Raw genomic sequence first — 26,182 nt, forward strand, 5'->3', positions numbered from 1 at the left:
TTATACCCCAAGTTGAATTATTCACTAGTAGCCCTACTGGGCAACCGTATAACTCTATGGAGTCATACAGAGAGGTTATAGAAAAGTGACAGAAAGAGGTAGCATATGTCTGTGGACATATCAGATGCTACCATAGCAGAAAACTATACCCTTCTAGGTCCAGCCCGGATGTACAAATTTAAAAATATGTATTTTTGACTTACTAAACAATTTGCAATATTTAATAGTGCAAAGTAAAAAGACGTTTGGCAATGTTCTAATGACTCACCGAAAGCATATACATACACCCAATGAATTCATCTCTTTATTGCATATTGCTTTTTTAAAAAAAATGTACAATCTCATGACACAACATTTTTTTTCTTGGTACTGTAACAACAGTCTTGCACCTAAAGACTAAGTGGTTCCAACTACTAAGCTAATAAGATACAAGACATATAATTAAGTTTACAAATTATAATGCTTTCTTTTTGGCATTAATTTAAAAAAACAAACAAAAACCTTTAAAATACACACCCAAGAGAGAAAAGTGGCTACTTACACCAGCACCAATCTAAAAAGTAGATTTTTTTTTTTTTTCCCAACAATGGCACATGGAATTACCTGCACAAAGCTTTTGGGAAAAGAAACCAAGAATGGAAATGGCAAAGGAGGCCTACCAGGATGGCCGTATCAAAATGAGGATGATTACCAAGGGCAAGAGGGACAGGCTACGCGAACTTGCTCCTTTAGGTGACACTTCATCCACTTGTCCATTCCTTAAACTGTAAAACAAAGCCATTTTCAAAATACAGTTCCAAAATTGAGCCAGACCAAATTTCTCCTGCTATGAATAGAAAAGAAGATAGAGGCACTTTAGTTAAGGAAGAGACACATCCCTCATCATATCCCACTCCTCATCTCCAAGCCTTTTGGAGCAGAGTCTCTGTCTGCACCTCTAACTGGGTGTATCTGCAGACCTTGGTAACTAGGGGCTGGGGAACACAACCTCTGCTGTGTCTTTATGACTGTTTCATGTGCTAGAGTCATTTACTTGCCTAAAACGTGTAGAAAGTCTCTAAGTTCGCAATGAAGGGGGACAAAACGTAAAACCACTGCTCTTGACAACTCGTTGAGCACTACTTCACAGCTTTCACGCAGTGCAGGGCCTCGCCGTCTGCACTAAGCATTAAAGTTCATACAAAGTATTTTTAAATAGCATGATTCCTGTACAGCGCCTATTGGTATTCTATTCACCCCTTTATCCCCATTAGAACATGAGCTCCTTGGGGGCAGGGACTTTGTCTTGCTTATCACCGTAGCCCTACTAAGCCTGGCACATAGTAGGTGTTTAATAAATATTTGTTAACTGACTGAAAAACTCAATTTCGTGAGTCAATAATGTTCTAGTGCAACAGGACAAACTACTCTCTCCACAGGAAACCCAACCACAACAGGATTGATAGAAAGAAAAGAGAGAATCTTAGCCCCTCCCTCCCCCACTACAAATAAATAAAGCAAAGCCAAAAAAAAAAAAAAAAAAAAAAAAACCCAAAAAACCAAAAAAAAGTAACAGTCCTCTTTATATATAATTTAAGGATATTAAGAGTTGGTAGGTTAATGGTAAGCATCTATATTTTATTTTCTAATGTTCATTGTTTTTATTCATTTCTCCCTGAGAGCTTTATCTTTTGGACTGAAATTTTACAGGTAGCTTTACTGACACACAATTTAAAATGACAACATATAAACAACAAACCATTTCAAACATACTTAGAGATAAATAGATCTTGGCATCTCTGTTGGTGTTGTTGGCATTTTGTGCATTCGTTAAGTGTCCTTTAGTCCAGACTCATATTGACAGAAGATGCACCCTTGTCCTACAAAATAGAAGATACAAAAAAAAAAAAAAAAAAAAAAAAAAAGGCACCCCATAAAAAAATTTAAATACTTTTTTATCCCTTCAGAGAATTCCTCCTTTTAGGTCTTGGGTGGGAAATTTTATTTTTAAAGTTTATATATCTACATTGTTAGAACAACAAGCACATTCTGGCGATCTTGTTTTTTAACAAGAGCGTGAATTGCATGTAGATAAATAGTGTTCTTTTCAAAAGCCATGTAAAGAAATCTTCAAGAGCGCTTGGCAGAGAACGCGATGAAATTAGGAAACAAAATTGATGCCCGAGTTGTAAATTCCTAAAAAAGAGTCTGATTGATATTCTACATAATTCAGATTGTGTGCGAGATATTCTCAATAAACATTTACAGCCTGCACCCCCACACCAATGTCAGAAATTCTAAGCTGGTTCCTCTTAATTACTGATGCTTTACATCAGCATCACATCGTCAACTATCAAAAACCATTTTAAATCTATATTTTTCCAACACCAGTTTCCCCAGTGAAAATAATTTCTAAGTATACCAAGCTTGGAAACCATAAAATATTTCTCAAGCCTTTTTTTTACTTTTTTTTCTTTTTTTTTCGCTTTTGTTTTTCTTTTTTACTCTAGGGAATGTCTCTGTCATCTCTTTCAGGAGACAGCATTGTGCTTCTGAACAGCCATGGTGTTCAGGGGAAGAAAATGAGCCATACTCAATATGAATGCATACACAAAGGGTTTCTGAGCACATACATTAACACAGAGTTTTGTTTTTAACCATACATATAGGTCTCCAGACAACACTCAGACTTCTATATACATTTTTTAATATATATGTACACATACATTTACATACACACACATTCACGCATTCACTCACAGATGAAGGAAGAAATTGCCACTGTTTGGATTGCAAGGCAGTGTAATGAAAAGTTCTAGTCACTTCAAAGGGCTGCTAATGGGCTTCCTAAAAAAGTATCCAAGGAAAATTAGAAATTAAGTTTTGTGACGGGTCTCTCTCGGCTGCTGTCCGTCATCTGGTTGGTAATACGCTTGCGGTTCCGTTTCAGTTTAGAAAGGTCTTTGTCAAACACTTCTCCTGAGCGTAAAGCTGAAACCAGGTCATCGAACTCTCCACCTTCTTCACTATTCTCTTTTGCTTTCCTCATTTTACGTTCCCTTTCACGCTGTTCTTTGAGCTGCAAATAGAAAGCAACCTCTTAGAGAAGCGTCAAAATGTTGTGCTTTGTTTTCGGTGGAGAGGAAGTCTGAAATATAGCGTTGCTTCAGCCACATCAACCCATGTGCATCTATGGCTGCTAAGCCCCCTGGACGTCACAAGACAGGGGTAATTGGGACATGAGGTCTCATTTGAGAAGGAATAATGATGAAAAATGACCACTACTCTGTGATTAGACACTCATCGTCTAGAATCTAGGTAAACCTCATGATATTCTAGTTAGAACAAGAGCAGTCGAGGCAATTCATATTTCTATAATGGAACCAGAAAGTTATCGCTATTAAACAGACCCCAGATATTGTTTTCTATGACACTAAAGCAAATGCTCATTAGGCCACTCTCCTTACATCAAAGGCTTAGCTTGAATTTCCTGTGGGTGCCTGGAGCCTGCTTCATACAATTTACTACTATTAAAAGCCAAATTATACATGTGCATTTTAGAAAACTTAGATAATTCATATAAACAAATGAGGGAAAATCATTCTTAATCCTACTGTTAAGAGATGAAGCATTGTGAACCTTTTGGGGGTATAGCCCACCACTATCATTTATCCTTATTAAAACTTACCTTATTAAAAAAGAAAAAGATTTCATATAGAAATACATTTATAAGCTTTTTTGTATCATTAAATATTCTTTTTTTTTTTTAAGTTTATTTATTTATTTTGAGAAAGACAGAGACAGCATGAGCCGGGTAAGGACAGAGAGACAGGGAGGCAGAGAATCCCAAGCAGGCTCTGCACTGGCAGCACAGAGCCCGATGCAGGACTTGAATGCACGAACTGTGAGTTCATGACCTGAGCAGAAACCAAGAGTTGGCCGCTTAATCAACTGAGCCACCCAGGCGCCCCTATTAAATATTTTTTTTAAAATATGATTTTTAAGGACTGCATAAATATTCCACTATGTAGCTATTATTGCATTTAAAACTACTGCCTGGTTGGTAAACATTTAGGTTGTTTCCAGGTCGAACTACTGTAAAGACTACTATTCTCTTTGTGCAAATTTATGATTATTTCTTTAGAATAATTTGTAAGAAATGGAACTCCAGATCAGAGGATGTGGATATATTTTTTCAGGCTTCAGATATACACTGCCAGGTTGCCCAAGAGAAACTTACACCGATTTAAGCTCCCAGAAGCATAAAATGCCCTCCCTCCTGCTGGCACATCGCAGCACGGTCTACAAACCAAGGAGCCGCAGCATTGAACTTCCAGGAGTTGGAAACGGCCAGTTTCAACATTTTCTTACCTGAGCCTCCATGCGAGCACGGCGTTCCTCTTCCTCCTTCTTCTTTCTCATGTTTTCATTCTCTTGTTTGGCTTCCGACACAGCTTGGAGAAACTGATCAAAAATGCCAAAGAACTCATCCGGCTGGATTTTGCCAGCCTCTTCTCCGAAGTGTTTCACTGCTTTAGTAAACTGGAAGAAAGGAGGTTTTAAGAAGTTCAGTGTTGTGAGAGAATTCTGTGATCAAATAGAAATCTATCTCTCTAGAAGGAGTGAAGCGCAGGAAGAGTCAAATATAACTTGCTGGATTTTAGTGAGCCTGTATTTATCTTTGGCTGCTGAACAAGCCTATCACTCATGTCTAAAGTAAAAAAAATTGAATACTCCTCAACTTTTGAAACCATTTATTCGTTTCCACCTCATTTCAGCCTAACGCCAATGATTACCTACTATGACTTTTTATTAACTAAACAGTAGTAAAAACAAGAAAGCAAAATATCGTAGGGCAGAGCACTCAAGACATAAAACTAATAGCAAACTCAGCAGGGGTAGGGAAACTTGTACTTTTAACTTTTCTTTGAAGTAGTTTAATATCATTTATTGGTGCCATATGGTTAATATCAAAAACAAATGGGATCCAGTCCTTCTTAGCTGCTTTCCCTGATCATGTTGTGTAGCTGCTCGTGTTGTGATATTTCCTGGGTCTCAATTAGAAAACAACTGACCATGGGATCATTAATCAAACCCCTACTTTAGGACCGAGAATACAATTTTATTCCAAATCCCTTGTTTTGCAACCCCTTTCAATACAAATCCTCTTAAAACACCGTAAGAGCAAAATATTAAGGGAGAATTTTAAAAAGTTAATACAAACATATGGATATAGTAACAAAATAGTATCACCAGTCTCTTCAGTTCTTTCATTTTTTTTTTGCATGTTTATTTATTGATTTTGAGAGACAGTGAATACCAACTAGGCTCTGCACTGATAGTTGGTCTCGAACTCAAACTGTGAGATCATGGCCTGAGCTGAAACCAAGAGTTGGATGCCTAACCGACTGAGCCATCCAAGCACCTCAACACCTCAAGTTTTCTTTTCTTTGATTTTCTTTCTTTCTTTTTTTTTTGGACTGGTGAATGTGTCAGTTTATTTCATATTTTAGTTCTTTAAAGTGAAGTACACTTAACATACAGTGTTATAATAGTTTCAGGTATACAATGTAACGATTCAACAATTGCATATGGTAGTTAGTGCTCATGAGGAAAAGTGCAGTCCCCATCTGTCACCAAACGTTATTGTTCCCTGTGCTGTACTCTTCTGGTTTTACTTCTTCTGGCAGTTATCTTCGGAACTCAAGATCGCATGCTTTCAGGAGTCTTAGCGGTATCATGACTATCTAAATAATGTTCAATGCCAGTCATACTGTTTGCTGGAATTTCTCTTCCCCCTGTAAGGATCCGATGCTGTTACTCCTGAGCTACGAAGGGTGGTGTTTACAGCTTCAGAGTCAAATGAATTCCTAATCCCTATGCCTCATCAACTACTTAACATTTTCCAGATCTTTAATTTTCTTCATTTAGCATATGAAGTGTTTATGCACTGCCTCCAACCCATGAATTTCTAATTGCTTTTATTTTTCTTGCATTACTTGCCTTTATTATTTTTTTTTTCTGGTATTTTGGTAGTACTATCTCCCTAAAGGAAACCTTTTCAGTATTTTCTTTTCCCCTAGTTTTTATGAAATATAATTGACATGCAGCACTGTATAAAATTAAGGTGTATGGCATGACGACATGACTTACATATATCGTGAGATGATTACCACAATAAGTTAACATCCATCACCTCATACACACACACGGAAGTGTCTACTCTCTTAACAACTTTCACGAAGAGCATGCAGTACTGTTCCCTAGAGTCATCACCTTGTACATTACAACCCCTATATTCATCGATCTTATCACTGGAAGCTTGTACTTTTTGATCACCTTCCTCCAATTCCCCCTCAACATTGATTCTGAGATAAAACTATGAAGTAATAGATGTGTGTGCACATGACATTTTATAATTGTTATTTCACATCTTTAAACGTATAATAAAAATGTGCTTTTACCATTTTTCTCTTCACTGAGTTGTTCTCAATGCTTTACTTATTTGGAAATAATCTACTAGACATCAGAGTTCTTTAGGGAAAAATACACTGTTCACATGAGCACAGAGCTCTAGCCTGCCTTCATGGCTTTATAAGCTAATTTCTAAAAGTTCTGGTATGAGCAAAATGGCATTAGACAGCCTACAACTGAGTTCCTAAAACACTCAAGTTCATGCACTTCAAGCCATCCTGAATGATCTTTTTATCTAGGAATTCTAGTGATGATGAAGTCATGTGTATTTTAGTCTTAAAAATCTGAAGAAAACTAGTCCCAGACTAATGTTCCCAGACTAAAGTTCCCACACTAAAATTTTTTTAAAAGTAGGTTGTGCACAAGCATGTGTTTTTACCTCAAAAATTAACTGTAGAGTTGATTCTTATAAAAATTCTTGAGTCCTTAATGAAGTAGACTCTGTACTGCCTGGTTTGGAGTGGGGGACGGGGAAGGGTCCCTTCCCTCCTGTACAGGAGGCACACATAAGACATGGGTGGGGACTATCACAGTGGAGGTTGCTGGCATCAGTCATGGGACTTTTAACAGCAGTCATCTGAACATATATTCTCTTTCCATTTATCTAATAATGTTGGAGGTCAGGTTTACTGTTGAGACTAGCTAATGTATCCTAATATGATCTTCTTCCGAACTTTAAGCAGTTGTGTGTGCACTTTACATAAACAATCATCTATATCTATTACTAAACAGGTGGCTACAGGGAATGACATCCATTACTCAAGTTTCAAAGGTAAGATCAAGTTAAAGCAAAAGAGTATTACGGCAACTGAGAGATGAGCACTGAGGAAGAACTCAACAGGGTGGCATAGGGGCCTGATATGATTTATTTAACTATGAGAAAGGGGGGGGGTGAGAGAAAAATGAGACAATGTGCACATGTATATAAATGGGTATGTATTTTGGAAGAGGAAATAACGAGGAGTTGAGGTCTTGGTTATTAGCCAACGAAAACTTTTCTTTTAGAGGCAAACAGCATTTTAAATAGCAAAACTCATAAAAAGCACCGTATTATTAAAACGTATGCCTCTTGTAATGAGGCTGTGAATTAAAGTGTATCTCCTTTAATAAGGTCTGCTGGAGAGTTCAAGAGGGAATATCCTGCCTCAAGTCTCTATCTCAGGAGAGCATATAACTTACAGCTACTAAGACACTTGGCCTTGGTCACACCTGATCTCACACTTTACCTGGCCTCTGGTTTTCATAATCGACTCTTTTCTGGTTTCCAGAGACAGGTACTTCACCCGAATATCAACCAAGAGAAAACTGCAGAATATTTTGTGGTTTTATACCATCCAGATACTTTGAGGTCTTGCTAACCTAAGGGCAACATAGGTTAGACAAAAAGGGGTGTGTTCCAAATGATCACAGTCCGAGATATGAAAATACAGAATACCTGGAAGTGTCAGCCCTGTCAAACAACACTCGGTATGCAACGGGAAACTTACCAGGTCTTTAGCTTCTGCTAGAAGGTCTTCGACATCAGAGAAGCTGAAGCTGGCTACTGTGATGAACTGGCTGACAACAGACACAAACTTATCTCCGGGTTGTGGGGGCTGAGACTTTTGATATTCCAGCTCCTTCAACACAGGAAATGGATAATGTCAAGGTGGGCTTCAAACGCAGATGCACACACACCTTGTCTAATTTTCCATATGCCTCAAATGTAGTAAGTCTGAATGGTGAACACATCGGAACCTACTCCAAACCATTTTGTGATGCCCTAGCTCCCTCTGCCCCTCTGCCCACAATGCCTGAGCCATGCCCAAGCCGTGCCCCTGTGCGCGCATATATTTGCAAACTGCAATGTACCAATCGTTGGAGCCCTTTATTGGTGTGATTTTTTTTTTTTTAATTTTAGAGAGAGAGCACAAGCGGAGGGGGTGCAGGGCGGGGGAGGGAGGGAGAATCTTAAGCAGGCTCCACACTTAGTGTGAAGCCCGATGCAACACTCAATCCCATGACCCTGGCATCATGACCTGAGCTGAGATACCAAGAGTTAGATGCTCAATTGACTGAGCCACCCAGGTGCCCCTGAGATTTCTTACCCCAGCTTTAGGATATAAGCAGATTAGCACTGGGATACAATTAACAGAAATTAAATAAACAGCAAATTAGATTCAAAGGGTGTGTGACTGAAAGCAAGAGAATTTAATCTGTTGATACTCTGTGCTCAGAATTCTGGCTGCTTGGTTTTTCCTTCTTTCCCTCTGGCTATATTGAGGCTACGTGATGATATCTGGGTCAGTGGGATTTCAAGTGTCATGTTTGGCACCATAATTGTCTCCCATTTTTATTCTTGTCTACACCATTTCGTTTTTGTGAACAGGCAGGCAGGAGTATTAGTGCCTTGTTAGTTATCCATATTCTCCATTACCAGGGTGATGAACATACAGATTATTCAAATCTAATTTTCGTAATTAATTTCAACCATTGCCAGATGCACTTTCTTTATCTCACCCTCTATGAGTGAGGGATTATTATTCTAATTGTACAGACACATAAATTCAGGTGTAGAGGGATTAAATTCTTGGCTCAGAGTCTAGTAGCTGAAACACGATAGAGCCAGAATTTGAGGTCAGATCTGTCTGACTCTGCACAGTCTCAGTAACAACCATCTTGCCTACCAATGACTTAATCTGGTTCTATTTCTATACGTGCTTTGGTGGAGGTACTACCAAGCAGGAGTGGAGAAGTCACAGGCTATGGTTCTGATTCAGCTCCACCACGGATTTGGTTCTTGTCCATGACAAGTGGCCTCGGCCTCAGTTCCTTCTTTGACAAAAGGCAAGCAATATCCATATCACCGTGAGAATCAAGGAAATAACAAGTAGAAATTTAGAAAGTATGGAACTTGCTTTGATTGGAATAAACTGCCACGATTCTAGGACTTTGGCCTTGCAAGTGAACATGTATGTATGTGAGGTACAGAGATAGGAGAGTAATTTGAAAGTATTTCATAAACGTATTATTCTCTTTCATTCAAAGGCAGATGATGAATTCCAACTTTGCTATCTTCAAGCAGTATAACTGAATTGTGTAAATCACAACTGGGATACATGAATATTTAGATAGGCCAAGGTCTGCCTCCCAATATTTCCTTCCAGGGCTACATCTTGACATGCATGCTGCCAGGGGGAGGGGAAGGCTCCTGTAGTCCCTTTCCTACGAGAAGTGTGTTAGTGTACATGACCCAGGTGCTGGACAGATTCAAGCAAAACCACCTTTAATAAACCCCAAACACAAAACCTCCTTGGACCCCCCTCCCCCCTTCATGTCTTGCTCTGAGCTAGTTTAGATGCAAAGGTCAGAGGATCCATTATCAGGCTTTAGGGCTGTGTCATCACTGCCACACTAGTCTCAAGAAAGACTTCCACCGGGAGGAAATGAGAACGAAGGCTGTAAAAAAAAAAAAAAAAAAAAAGCCTCATCCCAAACTGCCCTGAGCCTGTTGGGCCTCTGAAATCTGAGGAGGACCATCCTACTCACTCACTCAGTGTCTTGACCCATTGGGGTTGGCAGAAATATTTCATTCAGTTCATCTCCCTTTCCTTTTGAAAGAGCATCCTCCCCATGCCCCGCCACAAAGGGGGCGGGGGGAGCCTTACAAGCTTCTGATTTATAAAAAACAGGAAAAGATTAGCTATTGTGACTTTAACTTTTATTAGAGCTATGTCTTCCATGAAGTCAACTGCTTTCTATGGCAGGAGAAAGGAAGGAGGTTCTTCATGGCATTACTGATACACGACTTGAAAGATACTTAAGAGAGGGGCCACCTTGCTAAGCTGCCTGAAGAACAGTCTCCTTTGTCAAGTACCAGACCGGAGTGAGGATCACTCTCCTAAGCAGGTTTCTTGTCCTGACCGGCCCCTCCTCACTGGTGGCAGTGCTGTGTGGTATCCATGTGGCATTCTGCCCACACAGTCATGTTTAAGTGCACCCACTCCTCTGCCTCCAGCAGGGTGGCCTGCTTTCCTTCCACGGAGGCTCGGCCCAGGTAGTTTTGCACACCAGGGACAACCTCACTCCTATGTAACTAAGTTTACCCCACCCTCCTTTTTTTAGAATTAAAAAAAATTTTTTAAATTTGTTTTGAGGGAGAAATAGAGAGAGAGAGAGAGAGAGACAGAATCCCAAGCAATCTCTGTGCCGTCAGCACAAAGCCCAGTGCGGGGCTTGAACTCATGAGCTGTGATATCATGACCTGAGCAGAAATCAAGAGCTGGCAGCATAACCGAATGAACCACTCAGGCGCTCCTACGCCACCCTCCTTCTAAGCCACAGCTCGAAGTTCATCTCTTCCAGAAGAGAACCTTCCTCTAATCAATGCCAGTCATTCCACAAGTTTTGGACTAGCCAAGTCCACCCTTCTTCCTCAAGGCATTTTTGTAACCACTGTGCTTATCTGGACGTGGCCAGGCTGAGTAACTGTGAACGTTAGCTGGACTCACTGCTCTTGGCCATTTCAACACCCGGAGGGAAGGAGTCGGAATCATCGTGACCCCTTGCCTAGAAAACGGACCGTACGCCCAAGTGTCTACTCAATAAATACTCCCCAAAAGACCAACTTCAACACAAGAGAGGTGTTCCACTGCTCTACTGAGAGTGAACATCACTCACTTGTTTTTGTTTTGTTTTCCTTTGGCATGTCTTTAATCACATGCTCAGAACAATCCTTACAAATACGATCACTGGTTTTATAGTGACACACATTTTCAAGGCTTTTGTTATAGTGTGGTAGTCTGCAAAAATGACCATTAACTTCTTCCCTCCCTTTGATGCCTCCTTTCCTTATTCTTTTTTTTTTTTTTTTTTTTTTTAAATACAATTTATTGTCAAGTTGGCTAACATATAGTGTATACAGTGTGCTCTTGGTTTTGGGGGTAGATTCCCATGATTCATTGCTTACATACAAACACCCAGTGCTCATCCCAACAAGAGCCCTCCTCAATGCCCATCACCCATTTTCTGAACATCACTTGTTAACAGAACATGGACACTGAGGGTATCCTTATCTGGCCAAACCCACTTTAATGAGTCCTGCCTTACAGGTGGGAAATCAGTGTGACCCTAGCTTCCCAGTTCCTGCTCCGGTGACACCCCAGGACATCCTGCAGCTGAGTTGCCAGGGTAACACAGCCAGCCTTTGCTTCCTTGTTGCTGCTGTTTTCCTTTTTCTTTTTTTAATCAGTAAATGTTTATCCTGGGCAGACCACCATGCTGGATATCATCAGCACTCGCAGCAGCGGCGAGACTGGGAATCAGAAGAAGAAACACGTACTTACCATCTCTACGGCTTTCAAGCCACTTCTCAAGGTACTTATTTCTTTGTCCAGCTCAGTCATGCTGTTGTAAATAGCAACATTTTAGTAACCAACATGCGACTTGTATGTATTAAATACATAATGGGTTCACATATCTCACGCTTGGAAGTCCACCCTAGTGTATTTTCAATGTTCAAAATTCCCTTCCATGCTCAGATCTCACAGAAAGATAAAATTTTAAACTTAAGCCATTTAAACGTGGACCTATGGTTTTTGTTTTCCTCAGCCAGTAGGTACATTTTATAGATTAAAAAGAGCAGAAATGCCTGTCATCTCTACAAAAATAATTCATGTTTCAATTTCACAAAAATCTCACTTAAGCCAATTATCACATGTAGAAATAAATAGTTTGCCATACGTAGCTCCTTTCGAACAAGTAAAAGAAACCGCCTTATCCACAATCATGCTCACATTGTATTCTTCATAATTAGGGCACTGCTTTTCACTGAAGCTCTGGTGATGTGAGTATTACAAGGTGATGGCTTAAATTTCAATCAACAATGGTATTTCTTCAAGTTGTACTAACTAGATCTCATTGTCTCTTTTTATAGAGAAAGTTTCCTGGATTTCTCCCATATAACTTTCTATCTGAAGGCTTTTAGATCTGAGATTATAACATAAATCTTGTGGATAATTCAGATGTTAGCAAATTCACCAAAATGTCATTTACTTTAACATTTTAATTTCATGTCTCACATTTCTACCAAAGTCTACAAAAAGAGGGAAAAAAATTAACCTACTCTTCATCATACTTTTCAAATTCACTGCAAAAGATAGTTTTAAATACACACACACATTTATTTTTAAATTCTTTTTATTTATTAAAATTTTTTATGTTTATTTTTGAGAGAGAGAGAGAGAGAGCGAGCATAAGCATGAGGGGACAGAGAGAGGGAGGCACAAAATCCAAAGCAGCTCCAGGCTCTGAGTTGTCAGCACAGAGCACCATGCAGGTATCAAACCCATAAACCGCGAGATCATGACCTGAGCTGAAGTCGCACACTTAACCGACTGAGCCACCAGGCACGCCTATTTTTTTTTTAATTCTTTTAAGTACATTTATTTTGAGAGAGAGAGAGAGAGAGAGAGAGACAGAGACAGAGAGAGAGAGCACAAGCAGGGGAGGGGCAGAGAGAGAGAAGGAGAGAAAGAATCCGAAGCAGGCTCTGTGCTCTCAGCATAGAGCCTGACGTGGGGCTCAAACCCATGAACTGCGAGATCATGACCTGAGCCGGAGTCAAGAGTTGGATGCTTAACCGCCTGAGCCACCCAGGCGCCCCTGTGCATTTATTTTTTTTTTTAAAGGGCCAAAAGCAGGAGGGAAGAACAACAAGGAAAACTGCCTGCTCTTCAGTCTCTGAAAAGTGGTGTGAAGTCTGTGGTGAAAGTTTGGCAACTTTCCATTTTATTTTTAGTTTCTTCATTTGCATAAAGACTGCTTTCCATTAAAAGGCTGCCTTGGTTTCTGAGAGTGTGTGCACATGTGAAAATTACTAGCAACGCCCTGACATTTACGTTCTATTTGCTTAGCCATGTTTCCTCATTAACTAAGAGTGCTCCTACCTGTATGTAACAGAACTACCTTTTAAAAGTACTAGTGAAACTGTATTCCTTTCTTATACTCTTAATAACCCAGAAAATTGGGTTTCCTGGCAGTTAAAAATTGCATGCAGGAATAATCCAAAGGAAATACAAAACATGTATGCGTGTGTGTGTGTGTGTGTATTCATATATATACATATATATTCAAAAGTATGTAACGTATTTCAGTGACTTGGGTAGGATTCAAACTTTACTTCATATGCTACTCAGGGGAAAGCAAACAGAAGGACCCTCTTCACGCGATGCCAGCTGACCACCTCAATGGCTGAAGCACAGTCCAAGTGATTTAAAAGACTAAAACAATTCACGGGTAAGTACTTACTTTACTTTTGCTGCTTGAGGAATGTCCCGCAGTTCTTCATTTAGATTGAGGACCTTGGGGTATTTATTTTCCACAATGGTTATGAGATAGTGCAGAAGTGTAATATTCCTACAATAGAGGAAGAAAAAGTATTAAACATGGTTAATATCTGCATATGATTTGCATGTCCAAGTGGCTGAACCTGCAAGAATGCTATACTCCTGCATTCATTTTAAAATTTGGAGATTCCTTTAAGGCAGGGATTCTCAAGAGAAGGGGATAAGGGGAGGGCCTACACAGGATTTACGTAACTTATGATGAAAGGAAGCATATCTCTTCTAAAAGGGAAGGGGATAAGAATTACTACTTTGGCTCATAACAAACATCCTTCAAAATCTGGATGACAGAAATGAATTGGAACCACTGCCAGTGGGGACATAGCTTCACAGCGCATCCTCCCAAAGACAAGGTGTGCCCGAGGTTCATGACAACGGGATGGGGCCAGCCGGGGTGGGGATGGAGGGATGTTTAATTCACTGAAAAGGATAGCTATTTTTCAAATCTCAAAGTACAGAGCAGCAACTCACTGATAAGAATTTATTGATAATTCTCATTTAAGCTTTTTCAACTCTTCAATAACTCCCTCCCTCTGCCCTCCCACCCCCCAATCCTCTGACTCACTTTGTTAGCTTTTTTCCCTTCTGACTCGATTGTTTTGCTGTTGCAGCAAAGGACATTCAGGAAGTTAGAAGGCCTCCTGCTTTAGGGCTGGTCCTGGAAGTGGACCAGGACTGTGCCATCATGGCTATGACATCTTTGCAGCCAAAAATCCATTTCCTAATTTTAGCAACACTTGAGCTCCTAACTATACAACCCAGCTCCCTCTTTGGTGGTGACAGCACTGAACCCTGACTGACCTGGGTTGAAAAAGTGGATGTCTGATAACACTGTCTGTCAGGCAAAGCTGTAGCAGTCTGGTCCTGTTGTCCCTGACTCCAATGCACATTACAGTCACCTGGGCCCTGGATGCCTGGGCCAACCTGAGATTCATTTCACTGGAATGAGGTGGGGCCAGGCATGGGTATTTTTAAAAACTCCCTGGTAATTCTAAGAGCCAGGATCAAGAACCACTAGTCTACTGAAGGTTACCATAATCAGGAGGACACAAATGTAATTCTTTAAAAACATGTCCGTAATTTGTAGGCAATTTGTTAACTCACGATGCTACATCCCAACAGTCCCATCCACCCCCAACTACCATGAAGCAGAGTTGTCAAACCATTTCCTTTCCAACAACAACGAAATGCTTTCCACTTCTGGTTACCCTTGCATCTTCATAGATGCCAAGGCAATCCCATTCCTCGGAGTCAACTGACCCACACGTGCAAAAAATTTTTTTTCTATTTTTCTTGCTCTCAAGAAATAATTAGAAAACAATAGCTCAGCAAAGTAAATCGGTGGCTAATATTCCGGCCATTTCCTTTGCAGACACTGAGCTGTTATCCTTCCACTTCAATTCTGCTGCTCCCAGAAGCTGAGCATCAGCCCATGTGCCTGCTGCGTGAGGAAGTAAAATCCCAGCGACTGTCACGAGACAGAGCGGAGCCATTTCTCTTCACTGTTTCACAGAGATGCTTTGTGATTTGGAGGGAACTTAATTAACCATATATACTTTTCTTCATGTAGAAAGACTTCAACCTAGATCAGAGCACTCACATTTGTGTGCTGTCCAAGTAACACCTAATTCGACTGAATGTAAGTTCTTAAAGAATGAAAACAACAGCCACACATTTGATTTTTCGCTGGTATAACTGGAAACAAGCCTTTAATGCAGAGTAAATGTGTCCCTCATGCGCACTGTCCCACCCTTGTGCAGTTTGATAAGATTCAACTGACATTTAATGAGTGACTGCTTATAAAATTTTTTTTTTTTAACATTTATTTATTTTTGAGACAGAGAGAGACAGAGCATGAACGGGGGAGGGGCAGAGAGAGAGGGAGACACAGAATCGGAAACAGGCTCCAGGCTCTGAGCCATCAGCCCAGAGCCTGACGCGGGGCTCGAACTCACGGACCGCGAGATCGTGACCTGAGCTGAAGTCGGACGCTTAACCGACTGAGCCACCCAGGCTCCCCAATGAGTGACTGCTTATAAACAAGGCACTGTGCTTAGGCACTATGGGTTTAGAAGACACTGGTACTATTTCCAGGGACCAAATATTCACAGGAAGAAGAGGGAAGAAAAGAACAGAAATATTTTTAATTTATTGTTTTGAAAAGGCTTGTGTATTAGATAAATTCTGTAGTAACTTCGATAAGCAGATAATCACATAGTAAGTGCCAGGTTATCAGTAATGGCTGATAGGTAATGGCAGAAGGTATTAGGGGAGGGTGGGGGGGAGAGAGAGAGAGAAGACCTAAATGGTAGTAAAGGTCTCTTTCCTCTCCAACTTACAAGCCCAGTTGAAGAGAACACCCTTCCTCAAAAAAGGTGACTGCTCTTGGGTGCCTGGGTGGCTCAGTCAGGGAAGCATCCGATTCTACAGTTTGGTTCAGGTCATGATCCCAAGGGTTGTGGGATCGAGCCCCATGTTGGGCTTTGCACTGAGCCTGCTTACGATTTGCTCCCTCCCTTCCTCCCTCTCCCTCTCTTCCCCTCACCACCCCACTGCTTGCATGGACTCTCTAAAATAAAAAAAAAATAAAAATAGTTAAAAAAATAAAAAAAAGAAAAAAGGAAAAAGGTGACTGCTGCTTATGTGCAGGTGAGATGTTGCAGTTACCTACTACAACCTACAAATAAGATCCATCTGTTGTTAGAGTAGAGGTGGGGACAATAGGACAGGTGTCAAATACCTGTGAGACCAAATACCTTGCTTGTGATCTTAGGCAGACTAAATGAGCCACTTGACATTGCCTCAGTTTCTTTATCTGACAGTAGGCAATGTAGCACTTGGCCCGTGCACTTCACACAATCAAATATGAAAGTGCTCTGGAAGGATCAAGTGCTCACATTAAAAATAAGGTGGTGATAGAACAGCTGGCCTTTGTTAATCTATCTCTACATGATGCAAAAAATAAGGTTTAGCCCTACAACTTAACACACTCACTGCTTATTTCTTTTTTTAAAGTTTATTTATTTGAAAGAGAGCAAGTGTGAGTGGAGGGGGTGAGGGGGCGGTGCGCAGAGAGAGGAAGAAAAAGAATCCCCAAAGCAGGCTTCATGCTGCCATCACAGAGCCTGAAGCAGGGCCAAACTCAAGAACCATGAGATCATGACCTGAGCCAAAACCCAGAGACAGATGTTTAACCGACTGAGCCACCCAGGCTCCCCCACCCTGCTTATTTCTTTATAGGATGGATTCAGGGTTGCCATAATGCTATGCATCACTAACCTTATAGAAAATATAGAGTAAAAAGCCCTTGCTAGTTAGGAATAATTAGGATGAACAGCCTATTTTTAAAAAGAATTTGGATGCAGAGAAGTTTGCCTTAGAGACAATTGGGCAAGTTGTAAGAACCTTAGAGAAACAGGGCTCTCAGGGAAACTGGTGTTACTATGCCTAATGATTCTGTTAATGACACCAGAGCATTTCCACCTCTCAGTGTTTCTAACAAGAATCTGTTCACTTTTACACTTTCTAGGAAGCATTCTGAGGAGTCTCGGGAGCAGCGGCTTAATACCAACAGCCAAAATGCACTTAGACCCCATCAGTTTTTATAGCCACTAGCGTCAATGTATAAAGGAAGACATACCCTAAAAGCCCAACAAGCTTCCCATCATCGGCTGTCAGTTTTCTATTTTCCCCTAGAACACAGTTCTCTGTGGAGGGGTTGTGACTGGGAGAGGTCATGAGGAGACCAGCAGCATGTGGGTCACATTCTGTTTCTTGTTCTGGGGACTAGTTATACAGAGGTGTCCAATTTGTGAAATTTAAGACCGGTGGACTTGTTCTTAGTGTATTATACTATAACAAAAAGTTTACCCAAGAAAACCCTAAAACTTAGACTAGCTGATATCCCTGGGGACTGAAAATGGATGAAGGATAATTGGCCCAATGGGAATTTAGGGATATTTATAACTGTGAGAGAAGAGAGGTCACTTCTCTCTTGAAGAGAAGGAAAGAGCATGAGCAGGAGACCAGCAAACCAGAGGCTGCAGGATCAGGGAGGCCCAGGAGGCCCAGAGGGGTCCTGACCTAAGCTCCTGGATCCTCCAAGTGTTGGAAGATACCATACTTACTTGTCAATACTAGATTTTGTGTCAGCAATCTTGTTTAGGCTGGATATCTTGAATCCATACGCATTGCCTCTTTGGCCTTTGTTCATGTAATTTCCAAATGCCAAAACCACTTCTAGCAACTGCTTCAGGGCGTTGCTCCTAAACACCTCTTCTGAGCCAGAACGAATTGCTTCAAAACAAAGCACACATGAACACAACTACTACCACCAGGACTTTCCAGGGACACCCAGCCTAAATCCACACACCTGGGAGCAGACACGGACGATGTAAGCCTGGGTCACTAGACTACCAGGGAGCACTTACAAAACACCTAACCTAGAAGCAAAGAGCAAGGGGACAGGGAGAGCCAGCTCACGTTGCTCAAGAGACCCACAGCCGCACCAGCCTATCCTTTCTTAGTCCTTTTCTTGACTGGCTCATCAACTGTAAGCAGGGATATATGAAACAGTGATTGCATTTCCCACATTCCTCTGCAAACACTTTCTTGCCTGGTATGAGTAAGACTGAGAGGATAACTGATCAATTCTATTGACAGAAAAACTGGCCAAATGTGTTTCATGTTATAGCTTGCAGGTGTCCTCAGGGACTGGGGCTTGAGCAGGGTCCTGAGTCCAGCCTGCATTCTGTGGCTGTGTTCTTCAGATGCCCATTTTTTCAAACACTTAAAAATTTAATAGCCTCAAATCTTCCCTTAGAAATACCTAGTAAGGCACCATTGCAATAAAGCTGGCTACAGGTTTAATGCTAGTAGCGGTCAGATACGTTCTGACCAACATCCAGGATGTTAAAAGCCTGATTCTACAGAGGAGCTCGGGAGATGTGCTGTGGGCTCCAGAACCCAGGCTGGGCCACAGGGCCAAGGGCAGACATTAAGTAATTACTCATCACAATTTCAAAAGATTTTAAGCAAAAAAAAAAAAAAAAAAAAAAAAAAAAAAAAATCACCCAAGGGATCCTGTTTACTACCTGCACTTGGGTTGCAGTTGCAAATGGGCACTTAAGATGAACATCACTTTCAATCTGGAGGCCTGACTTTACCTTCTACTTTAGGTTTCACTTCTGCCACACGCTCTGCAAACTTCTTTTTGAAGTACAGCGATTGCAGTCTTTGCTGGTAATGATTGATGCTGTAAGAGCAAGAATGGACTAATGAACATCTACTTAATATATTATCTATGTTCACTTAATGGATATGGAAGTGGAGGTGCCTTAGAGCACCACCCCCCCAACACTCTCACACACACACACACACACACACACACACACACACACACAAGCCTGCACAATTCCCCTGCTGGACAGGAAATGAGGTCACTTTGCCTGGAGAGCCCATTTCCCTCTGACCAACAGGAGGTATTTGGGCAATGGCAGCAGGGTCCTTAGCTCTAACCAGGTCAGGCAACTGCTAAAAGAAAAGGAGAGTTGCCACCTCCCTTTCCTCAGAGTCCCAGCAGCTCTTGTGAAGACAGAAGAGATAAAAAGGAATGAGAATGCAAAACCTCCCCATTCTGCTGCACGTAAGGGGCTGTTTCCTATGTCTCTCCTATACTTAACTTTCCACAAAATTTGCCTTTGGCAAAGCTGTGGAGTAAAACTTGTCTCCGGCATTCTCTCCTCGTCTTCTCCCCACTCATGTCCCCAAACCTTCCTCTTTCTTTACAGTTAGCTCCCTATCTGCTCCCCTCAGGGCTGGCAGGCTGTGCCTTCAAGATGGCAACTGGTGACCAAAGATAAGAGGGTGCAAAGTGGTCTGGTCATCAGTAAGATAGGTTGCTGCTGCTGAGGGGCGAGGGCAGAGCATTCTTGCCAAGGTCTTCTGAAACCAAACCACTGCCTTACCTGCTCTCTAGTGGAAACTTCAGTCCAGTAGCCCCTCCTCCAAAATGATACCATATAATCAGGCAGACCTGGGTTTGCAGTCCAGGTTCTCCTCTTATTAGGTGACCTTTGGCAGGTAACTTAACTCCTCCATTAGATGGAAGAGAATACCTCCCTACTTACCAGCCCTCTTGGCAGGGCAGATGAGAGGATCAAGTGGGACGATGCATGCACAGAGCTAGACAATGACAAAATGGCAGCTACGCAAGTGACCATCTACCTATTGATACACAGGGTTGCTGGGCCCACTTGTCAAAAATCCAAAACCATCCTTTGTCCTACAGTAGTATATATACAAAATGACAAGTTGGGATGGACAAACAACAAAATAATTCTGGATATGGTAGAAACGTACAGCGAGAGATATGTTCACCTGAGCTACACTCGTAGGCCTTTGATATTCAGGGGAAGAGTGCTGCCCTGGGGGTGACTGAGAGTCTCAGGACCACTGGTCCTTGTCTAATGCAGAATCAAATTTCCAGGCCGAGGATGGCAAAGAGACTCAGCTCACATGCCAAACAAAATTATGAAGCAGTGGCTGCCTCTGGGCTTTCTGGAGAGGGGTTGAAAATGCTTGCCAAGGCTTCACGGGAAGTATGCCATGATTGATTAGAGATGTCTGCATGGGTCAGGATTTGACATGCAGACCCTAGCAGTTCAGTAATGTGGGCTCTAGGTCGACATTGCTGAGTCTATTTTTTGAGATGCTGAGGTAAAGAGAGGAGTGAGATACGATTCCAAGAAGTCAAAGTGGTAAGGAGAATGACCCCGACTGGAACCAGGAAAAGTTATGACCTGTTTAGGTCCAGAAATAGAGGTAATTGTGAAGAAGCCCTCACCCTGGTTCACCCATGGGCAAGAACTCACATGAACAAAACAAATTCCACACAACTCAGGCTTCAGAAGATTTTGCAATTTAAAAAGGCTTCAAGTTAAGCCAGGTTATTGGCCCAAATAATTCAACCAGGATTGAAAGTTTAACTTCCTTAGAAAGGTAGAGGGCATGTTCACATTTTATGCATTTCCAAACTCACCGGCTCATCTCAAACAGGAACCTGTCAGCCTTGGCCATGCGATCCAGTTCATGTTTATGTTCCTCCAACAGGTCAATGTCACTTTTTTCGGGAACAAATTTCAAGAGCTAAAAAGTACACACAAGTATTAGAACTGAAATTTATAACGGAATTATTGCAGTAATTTTTCACTCTTTCTGTTAATTGGCCCTAGGACAAGACTGTAACTTTGGTTTCATTTAGAAGTGCTACTTCCGGGTCATTGTTAAAATATGCTACGAGATTAAATCTTTCCAGGTAGGTGGTCCAAAGGTACCAACTTCCAGTTACCAGATACATTAAGTTCTAGGGATAGAATGTACAGCATGATGATAGCTAACGCTGCTGTATAACATATAGGGAAGTTGTTAGGAAGGTCAATTCTAAGCATTCTCATTACAAGGAAGAAATGTTTTTCTTTTTTTCCTTTTTTATTGTATCTATAGGACATGACAGATGCTAAACGTATTATGATAATCATTTCACATTTGTAAGTGTCAAACTATTATGCTATACACTTTAAATTTATACAGTGATGTATGTCAATAATATTTCGATGAAATATTATTCAAATATTCAAAAAACTTTCCTTTTTTTACTTATTGGTGTAAGATTCGTTTATGGCACCTTTCTGTTCTATACGGTCTCTCAAATCAGATCGTGTAAGCCCTGTAGCAGTATCTGCTTCGCATAGACCATTAGAGGGACTTCGGAGATGCAATGCTCTCATCAAGTAGGTGATAAAACTGAGGTCCAGAGAGATTAAACCACTTACCCAGGATTATAAAGAAAATTCATGTATTCGTCAGAAATAGAACTTAGGTCTCTTGACTGCCAGCTCAATGCTTTTTTCTATTACATCATGCTAGAATGAGTAATTCTATGTGTATTTTCCATTCAATTTTGTTTATTTCTCTGGCTTATCTAATTCCATCTCATTTTTTGTTCCATGTAAAAAAGATGGATGAGAAAAACATCAGGATTTGAAGTTGTTGATTCCATTATTTTATTTTGGAGGAACAAATGAGCATGGAATGTGGAAGAAATAACAATAATATTTAAAGTTGAAAAAGTACTCTGTGTCTGATTTCCTTTAAAGTTACAAATAGATGTATATACACCCACAGCCCTGACCATGTGTGCTATTTTCTGGATCAAATACCCTTGGATATATACATTTTTTTAATGACATTGACCCTCTGAACCCCAAGATCCTCCCCATAACTTGAAGCTGGCATTTGGATGGTTCATTTAGTAGGTTTCCAAAGTTTGTTGGATTTAAATAAGGGACCTCAGAAAAGGCAGTCAGTCTGGATGCCACCAGCAGAGAAAGAACTAGAACTCCAGGTGAATGGTATGTGGTTGTAAATATATTCCAGGCAGAGTGCATATCAAGTGGCAGGGTCTGGAATGGGTGGCACAGCATTTATGCAAGTAGAAGGACAGCTGCAAAGGCATCAGAGGTCAAGGCCAGGTAGCAGCAAGGACCTTGTAAGAAGTTCAGTCTTTATGTGGGCACTGGGGTGTAGCTTAAAATCTTAGGTAGGAGAGTGAATTTGCATTGTAAAAAGACCACCATGCTCATAGAATGGAGAAAGAACTAGAAAGGATCAAAAGTATTAGGGGGTTGGCATTAGACTGTTGCTGTAGTAGTCCAGGTGAGAGAGGGCAGAGGCCTGGATTGGATAGTGAGTAGATTCTAGAGCTATTTAGGTGGGGGTTGAATACAACTGGCCTGACTTGCTGATGGATGGTTTAGGGTAGAGGGTCAAAAGGATGAGGTCCAGACTTTTGGCTTAGGCAACAAAGTACACAGAGTGTAACAGGAAACCGAGGAAGAGATGGCTGGAGGAGAGCGGGTGGGTTTTGAGAAAGTGAGTTTAGTGTTTGAAATACTAGCAAGAGAACCAAGAGTGATTCCTAGGCAGGTGGACAAATGGGTGTGACATCCTAAAGAGATCTATTTGAAAGACAAAGCATTGATATTGGTTGTAACATGCATGGATGGGAGTGAGGTAACCAGGGGAACCACCAAGAGAAACAAAGCAGGGCTGGAGAGAAGCCAGCTTTTGAGGAATGAGGACAAGAGGAGGAACCTTCAGAGGAGACAATGAAATGCCAAAGAAAAGCATTTCATCATGGAGCAAGTGGCCATTGGTGTTGCATACCACCAACAAGTCAAGGAAGATAAGGACTGCAAAGTGCCTCCTGGCTTTGGCAATAAGGAGGTGGTGAGTCCTTAGTGAAAACAGCTTTAGGGAGGTGAGGAAGAGTGAACAGGAGGCGAGTGTGGACAAGCTTTCAAGAACTTTGCTTATATTGAGAAAGAGAGAGGATGGTGGCTACGTGGAATGTGGTATTAAAAGCTGTTTTGTGGAAGGCTGAGACACGAACAAGTTAAGAGTCAAGAGGGAAAGGCGTATGATCTAGGAGAAGGGCAGTCCTCTGATCTGGCTGGGTCCCTGAGCAGAAGAAAGGGCTGGGCCGGAGCAGAGCCCAGGGACACCCCCTCTTTCCTAGGAGGATGTAGTGGATGCAGATGCCAGTGCGTTCATGGGTCTAGTGGCCTGATAGCTTCTAGGCATTTGTGTTCCTGTGTTCAAATGGTGCCAGTGGACAGGACAAGTATCTTCTAGCTTTTCCTCAGTGTAGAAGGAAGGTAGTAAGACAAGGAGAAGGGAGAAGGGAGAAGGGAGAAGGGAGAAGGGAGAAGGGAGAAGGGAGAAGGGAGAAGGGAGAAGGGAGAGAGAGACAAAAACTCGTTTTTTCCCTTCAGTTTGGATTTTTATCTACTGGGCAAGGAAACTCAGGTCTAGTGTCAGGGATTCCCCCTCCTCCCGTGACACATGCATTGGTTGTGCAAAGTCCACAGCCCTGTTCACGATACCACAACCACTAGCTCTCTTTTGTACAGAACACTGTTAAGAGGCACCTGCTAAAGGTTCAGTCCTTCCCAAAGAAGAGTCGAGTGACAGACTGTCTGTGGATAGTTTTAAGAGAGGATGAAGAGTTAGACGAACACCCGGGAATAAGGAGAAAGGTACGTATTCCAAGAAAGACTGTATTAATCTCGTCTGAGTTCTGAGCTCAGCAGTTAAAAAAGGAAAGGAAGGAATGAATGTGGTTCTCATAATTAAGAGTAAAGCGATGTTAGCTTCAGAGCTTGTCTGGGAGAAGTGCTGTGTGAAGGATGAGGGAGCAGAGGAAGAACAGTAGAATGAGAAGGAGAAGAAAGAGCGTGGTAGAAGACCAGAGAGTAAGACACACAGAATTATCGGGGGAGACCAGGTCAAAAGTATCCCATTTGGCCAGATTCTGCATCAGTCCATTGATTTTCTTACTTGTATTTATTTGAAGTACATTCTATTTGCACTGCAAGCCCTTTTGGCAAGATTTTGAAATCCCTTCCCTCAAGGAGGAATTTCGCTGGATGCAATTTCACAGTAAACAGATCTTGTGGAATTTTAAACATACGACCTCGTCAATAGGGGCTAAAGGCCTAAGGACCAAAGCAGTTTTCTGCACAGTTCTTCCCTCTGTGTGAGCAGCTTCTGATGCAGGCAACTAGCATGCAGGGTCACCTGGGGGCCAGAGAGGGGCAGAGGGGAGCTGGGCTGCACCTCTGGGTGGAGACTCTTGCTAGGTGGAGAAAGAGAAGAAGAGAAAGTATGTGCAGAGAAGCTGTTAAATGCTCTAAAAATTAATTTTTGGTTTAGGAATCACCTTTAAACTATTTGTACACAAAGTATCCCAATAGGCTTGGTATATAGTTATTAAGTATTGATAACTAAGTCAAACCTCAAAAAAGACAGCATGGGAGCACCTGGGTGGCTCAGTCAGTTAAGCGTCCAAATTTAGCTCAGGTCATGATCTCATGGTCCGTGCTCTGTGCTGACAGCCTAGAGCCTACTTCGGATTCTGTGTCTCCCTCTCTCTCTGCCCCTCCCCCACTCATGCTCTGTCTCTCAAAAAGAAATAAATGTAAAAAAAAAAAATAAATTACAAAGGACAGCATGAAAAGTTATTCCACTGCCAAGTGTGAGGCCTTCCCCAGGACAATTCCAGTTGCAGGTTTCAGGTGGGGCTGGTGCACGGAGGTGTGGTGACCCTTCAGCCATCACTCCCTGCTCTGCGTCTGAGGCCTTTTGGGACACCAGTGAGAATACGACAGAAAATGCACAAGCAGACAGGCACTCCACCCGGAGCGGCCATGCCACCCAGGATCACTGTTAGTTAACGCCAAACAGACTTTTCCTCTGCTTCTGGGAGCCGAGTCTGCCTACGATGAGACACCCAGTCCAGCCTGGCATCACCATCACCGGCATCCACAGTTAACCTTTGGAGGACCTGGCACTAAGGGACGTGGACCTCTTGACCGAAATCACTCAAAATAGGATTATGTCCTACGGACAATGAGACAAGCAGACAGAACATTCTCAGAGCATGGAGGCTATCTCCACAAAGCACAGAAAAATTTAGGTCCAGACCAAGAAGCAGGTAATAACCCCGGAAGCATGTGCTAGTTCCACAACATTGTCATTTGGGTAACAACTGAAGAAAGCTGCAGAGAAACACGTAACCGAGTTGGAGTGGCTGCAGAGCATGTTATAGAAAGGCTGCACGGAAAGCGTGAAGTCACCACATTCAGCTTGCCCGGCCACGGCTAACACTACTGATTTCGATGCAGGTGACAGAGCTGGGGGTGTAACGGTAGCTCCTGTGGTGTAGGAATGGCGAGTCAAGGCCAAGACACAAACTGTATTAAGGATTCCATAATGAATCAGTTTACGTAGCAGTCTGTGACCTCATAATGCGAGTGAGATTCTCCATACTCCTGTCAAACACTTCCCAAAAGCTAGATTTGCATGACCTCTGAAGGCATAATAACCTTACTTGCAGCATGAGGGACAGACAGAATCTGGCACTGTGGGTCTCAGGCATTTGACAAACTCGTGACCTTCCTTCTCACCCATCATTTTGAGGGGCAATGGGAGAATACAATTTCCTAAGAGAGCCACATTCAACGTTGGTTCAGAGATGAGGAAACTGTCCACCAGCAGCAACCAGATTTTCTCAGTATCCCACTCCCTGCTGAAAGCCAGTCGTCGCTTACGCTCTGAAATATGTCTGGCAGCTCACCTGTTCCAACATGTCCTTGGGCAGATCTTCCTGCTCGTCCATTGTTAGAATTGCCCGTTTGATTTCATCATTGGACAATTTCAACCTGGAGAAAGAGTATTTTATTTTGTTGTTAACAATATTGGCACGGGTATTAAAATTTAAGGCAAGA

The 26,182-nt window shown here is 41.8% G+C and overlaps 1 protein-coding gene across 2 annotated transcripts in view; it reads right to left on the reverse strand.

The window, feature by feature from the left end:
• Nucleotides 1–202: 202 nt before the first annotated feature.
• DAAM1 (dishevelled associated activator of morphogenesis 1) overlaps nucleotides 203–26,182 on the reverse strand; it is a 176,766-nt gene continuing 150,786 nt past the window's right edge. For both annotated transcript variants that reach the window (XM_049612660.1, XM_049612661.1), the window contains exons 17-25: nucleotides 26,032–26,116; nucleotides 20,875–20,981; nucleotides 19,001–19,089; nucleotides 17,963–18,131; nucleotides 13,741–13,848; nucleotides 11,778–11,838; nucleotides 7,941–8,072; nucleotides 4,351–4,521; nucleotides 203–3,058 (exon numbers count right to left, since the gene is read on the reverse strand). In XM_049612660.1, the coding sequence (XP_049468617.1) occupies nucleotides 2,849–3,058; nucleotides 4,351–4,521; nucleotides 7,941–8,072; nucleotides 11,778–11,838; nucleotides 13,741–13,848; nucleotides 17,963–18,131; nucleotides 19,001–19,089; nucleotides 20,875–20,981; nucleotides 26,032–26,116 (1,132 nt within the window). In that variant the 3' untranslated portion in view covers nucleotides 203–2,848. The remainder of the gene's footprint in view (nucleotides 3,059–4,350; nucleotides 4,522–7,940; nucleotides 8,073–11,777; nucleotides 11,839–13,740; nucleotides 13,849–17,962; nucleotides 18,132–19,000; nucleotides 19,090–20,874; nucleotides 20,982–26,031; nucleotides 26,117–26,182) is intronic.

Source organism: Panthera uncia, assembly GCF_023721935.1.
Source record: "Panthera uncia isolate 11264 chromosome B3 unlocalized genomic scaffold, Puncia_PCG_1.0 HiC_scaffold_1, whole genome shotgun sequence".
In the NCBI taxonomy this organism is placed as follows: domain Eukaryota; kingdom Metazoa; phylum Chordata; class Mammalia; order Carnivora; family Felidae; genus Panthera; species Panthera uncia.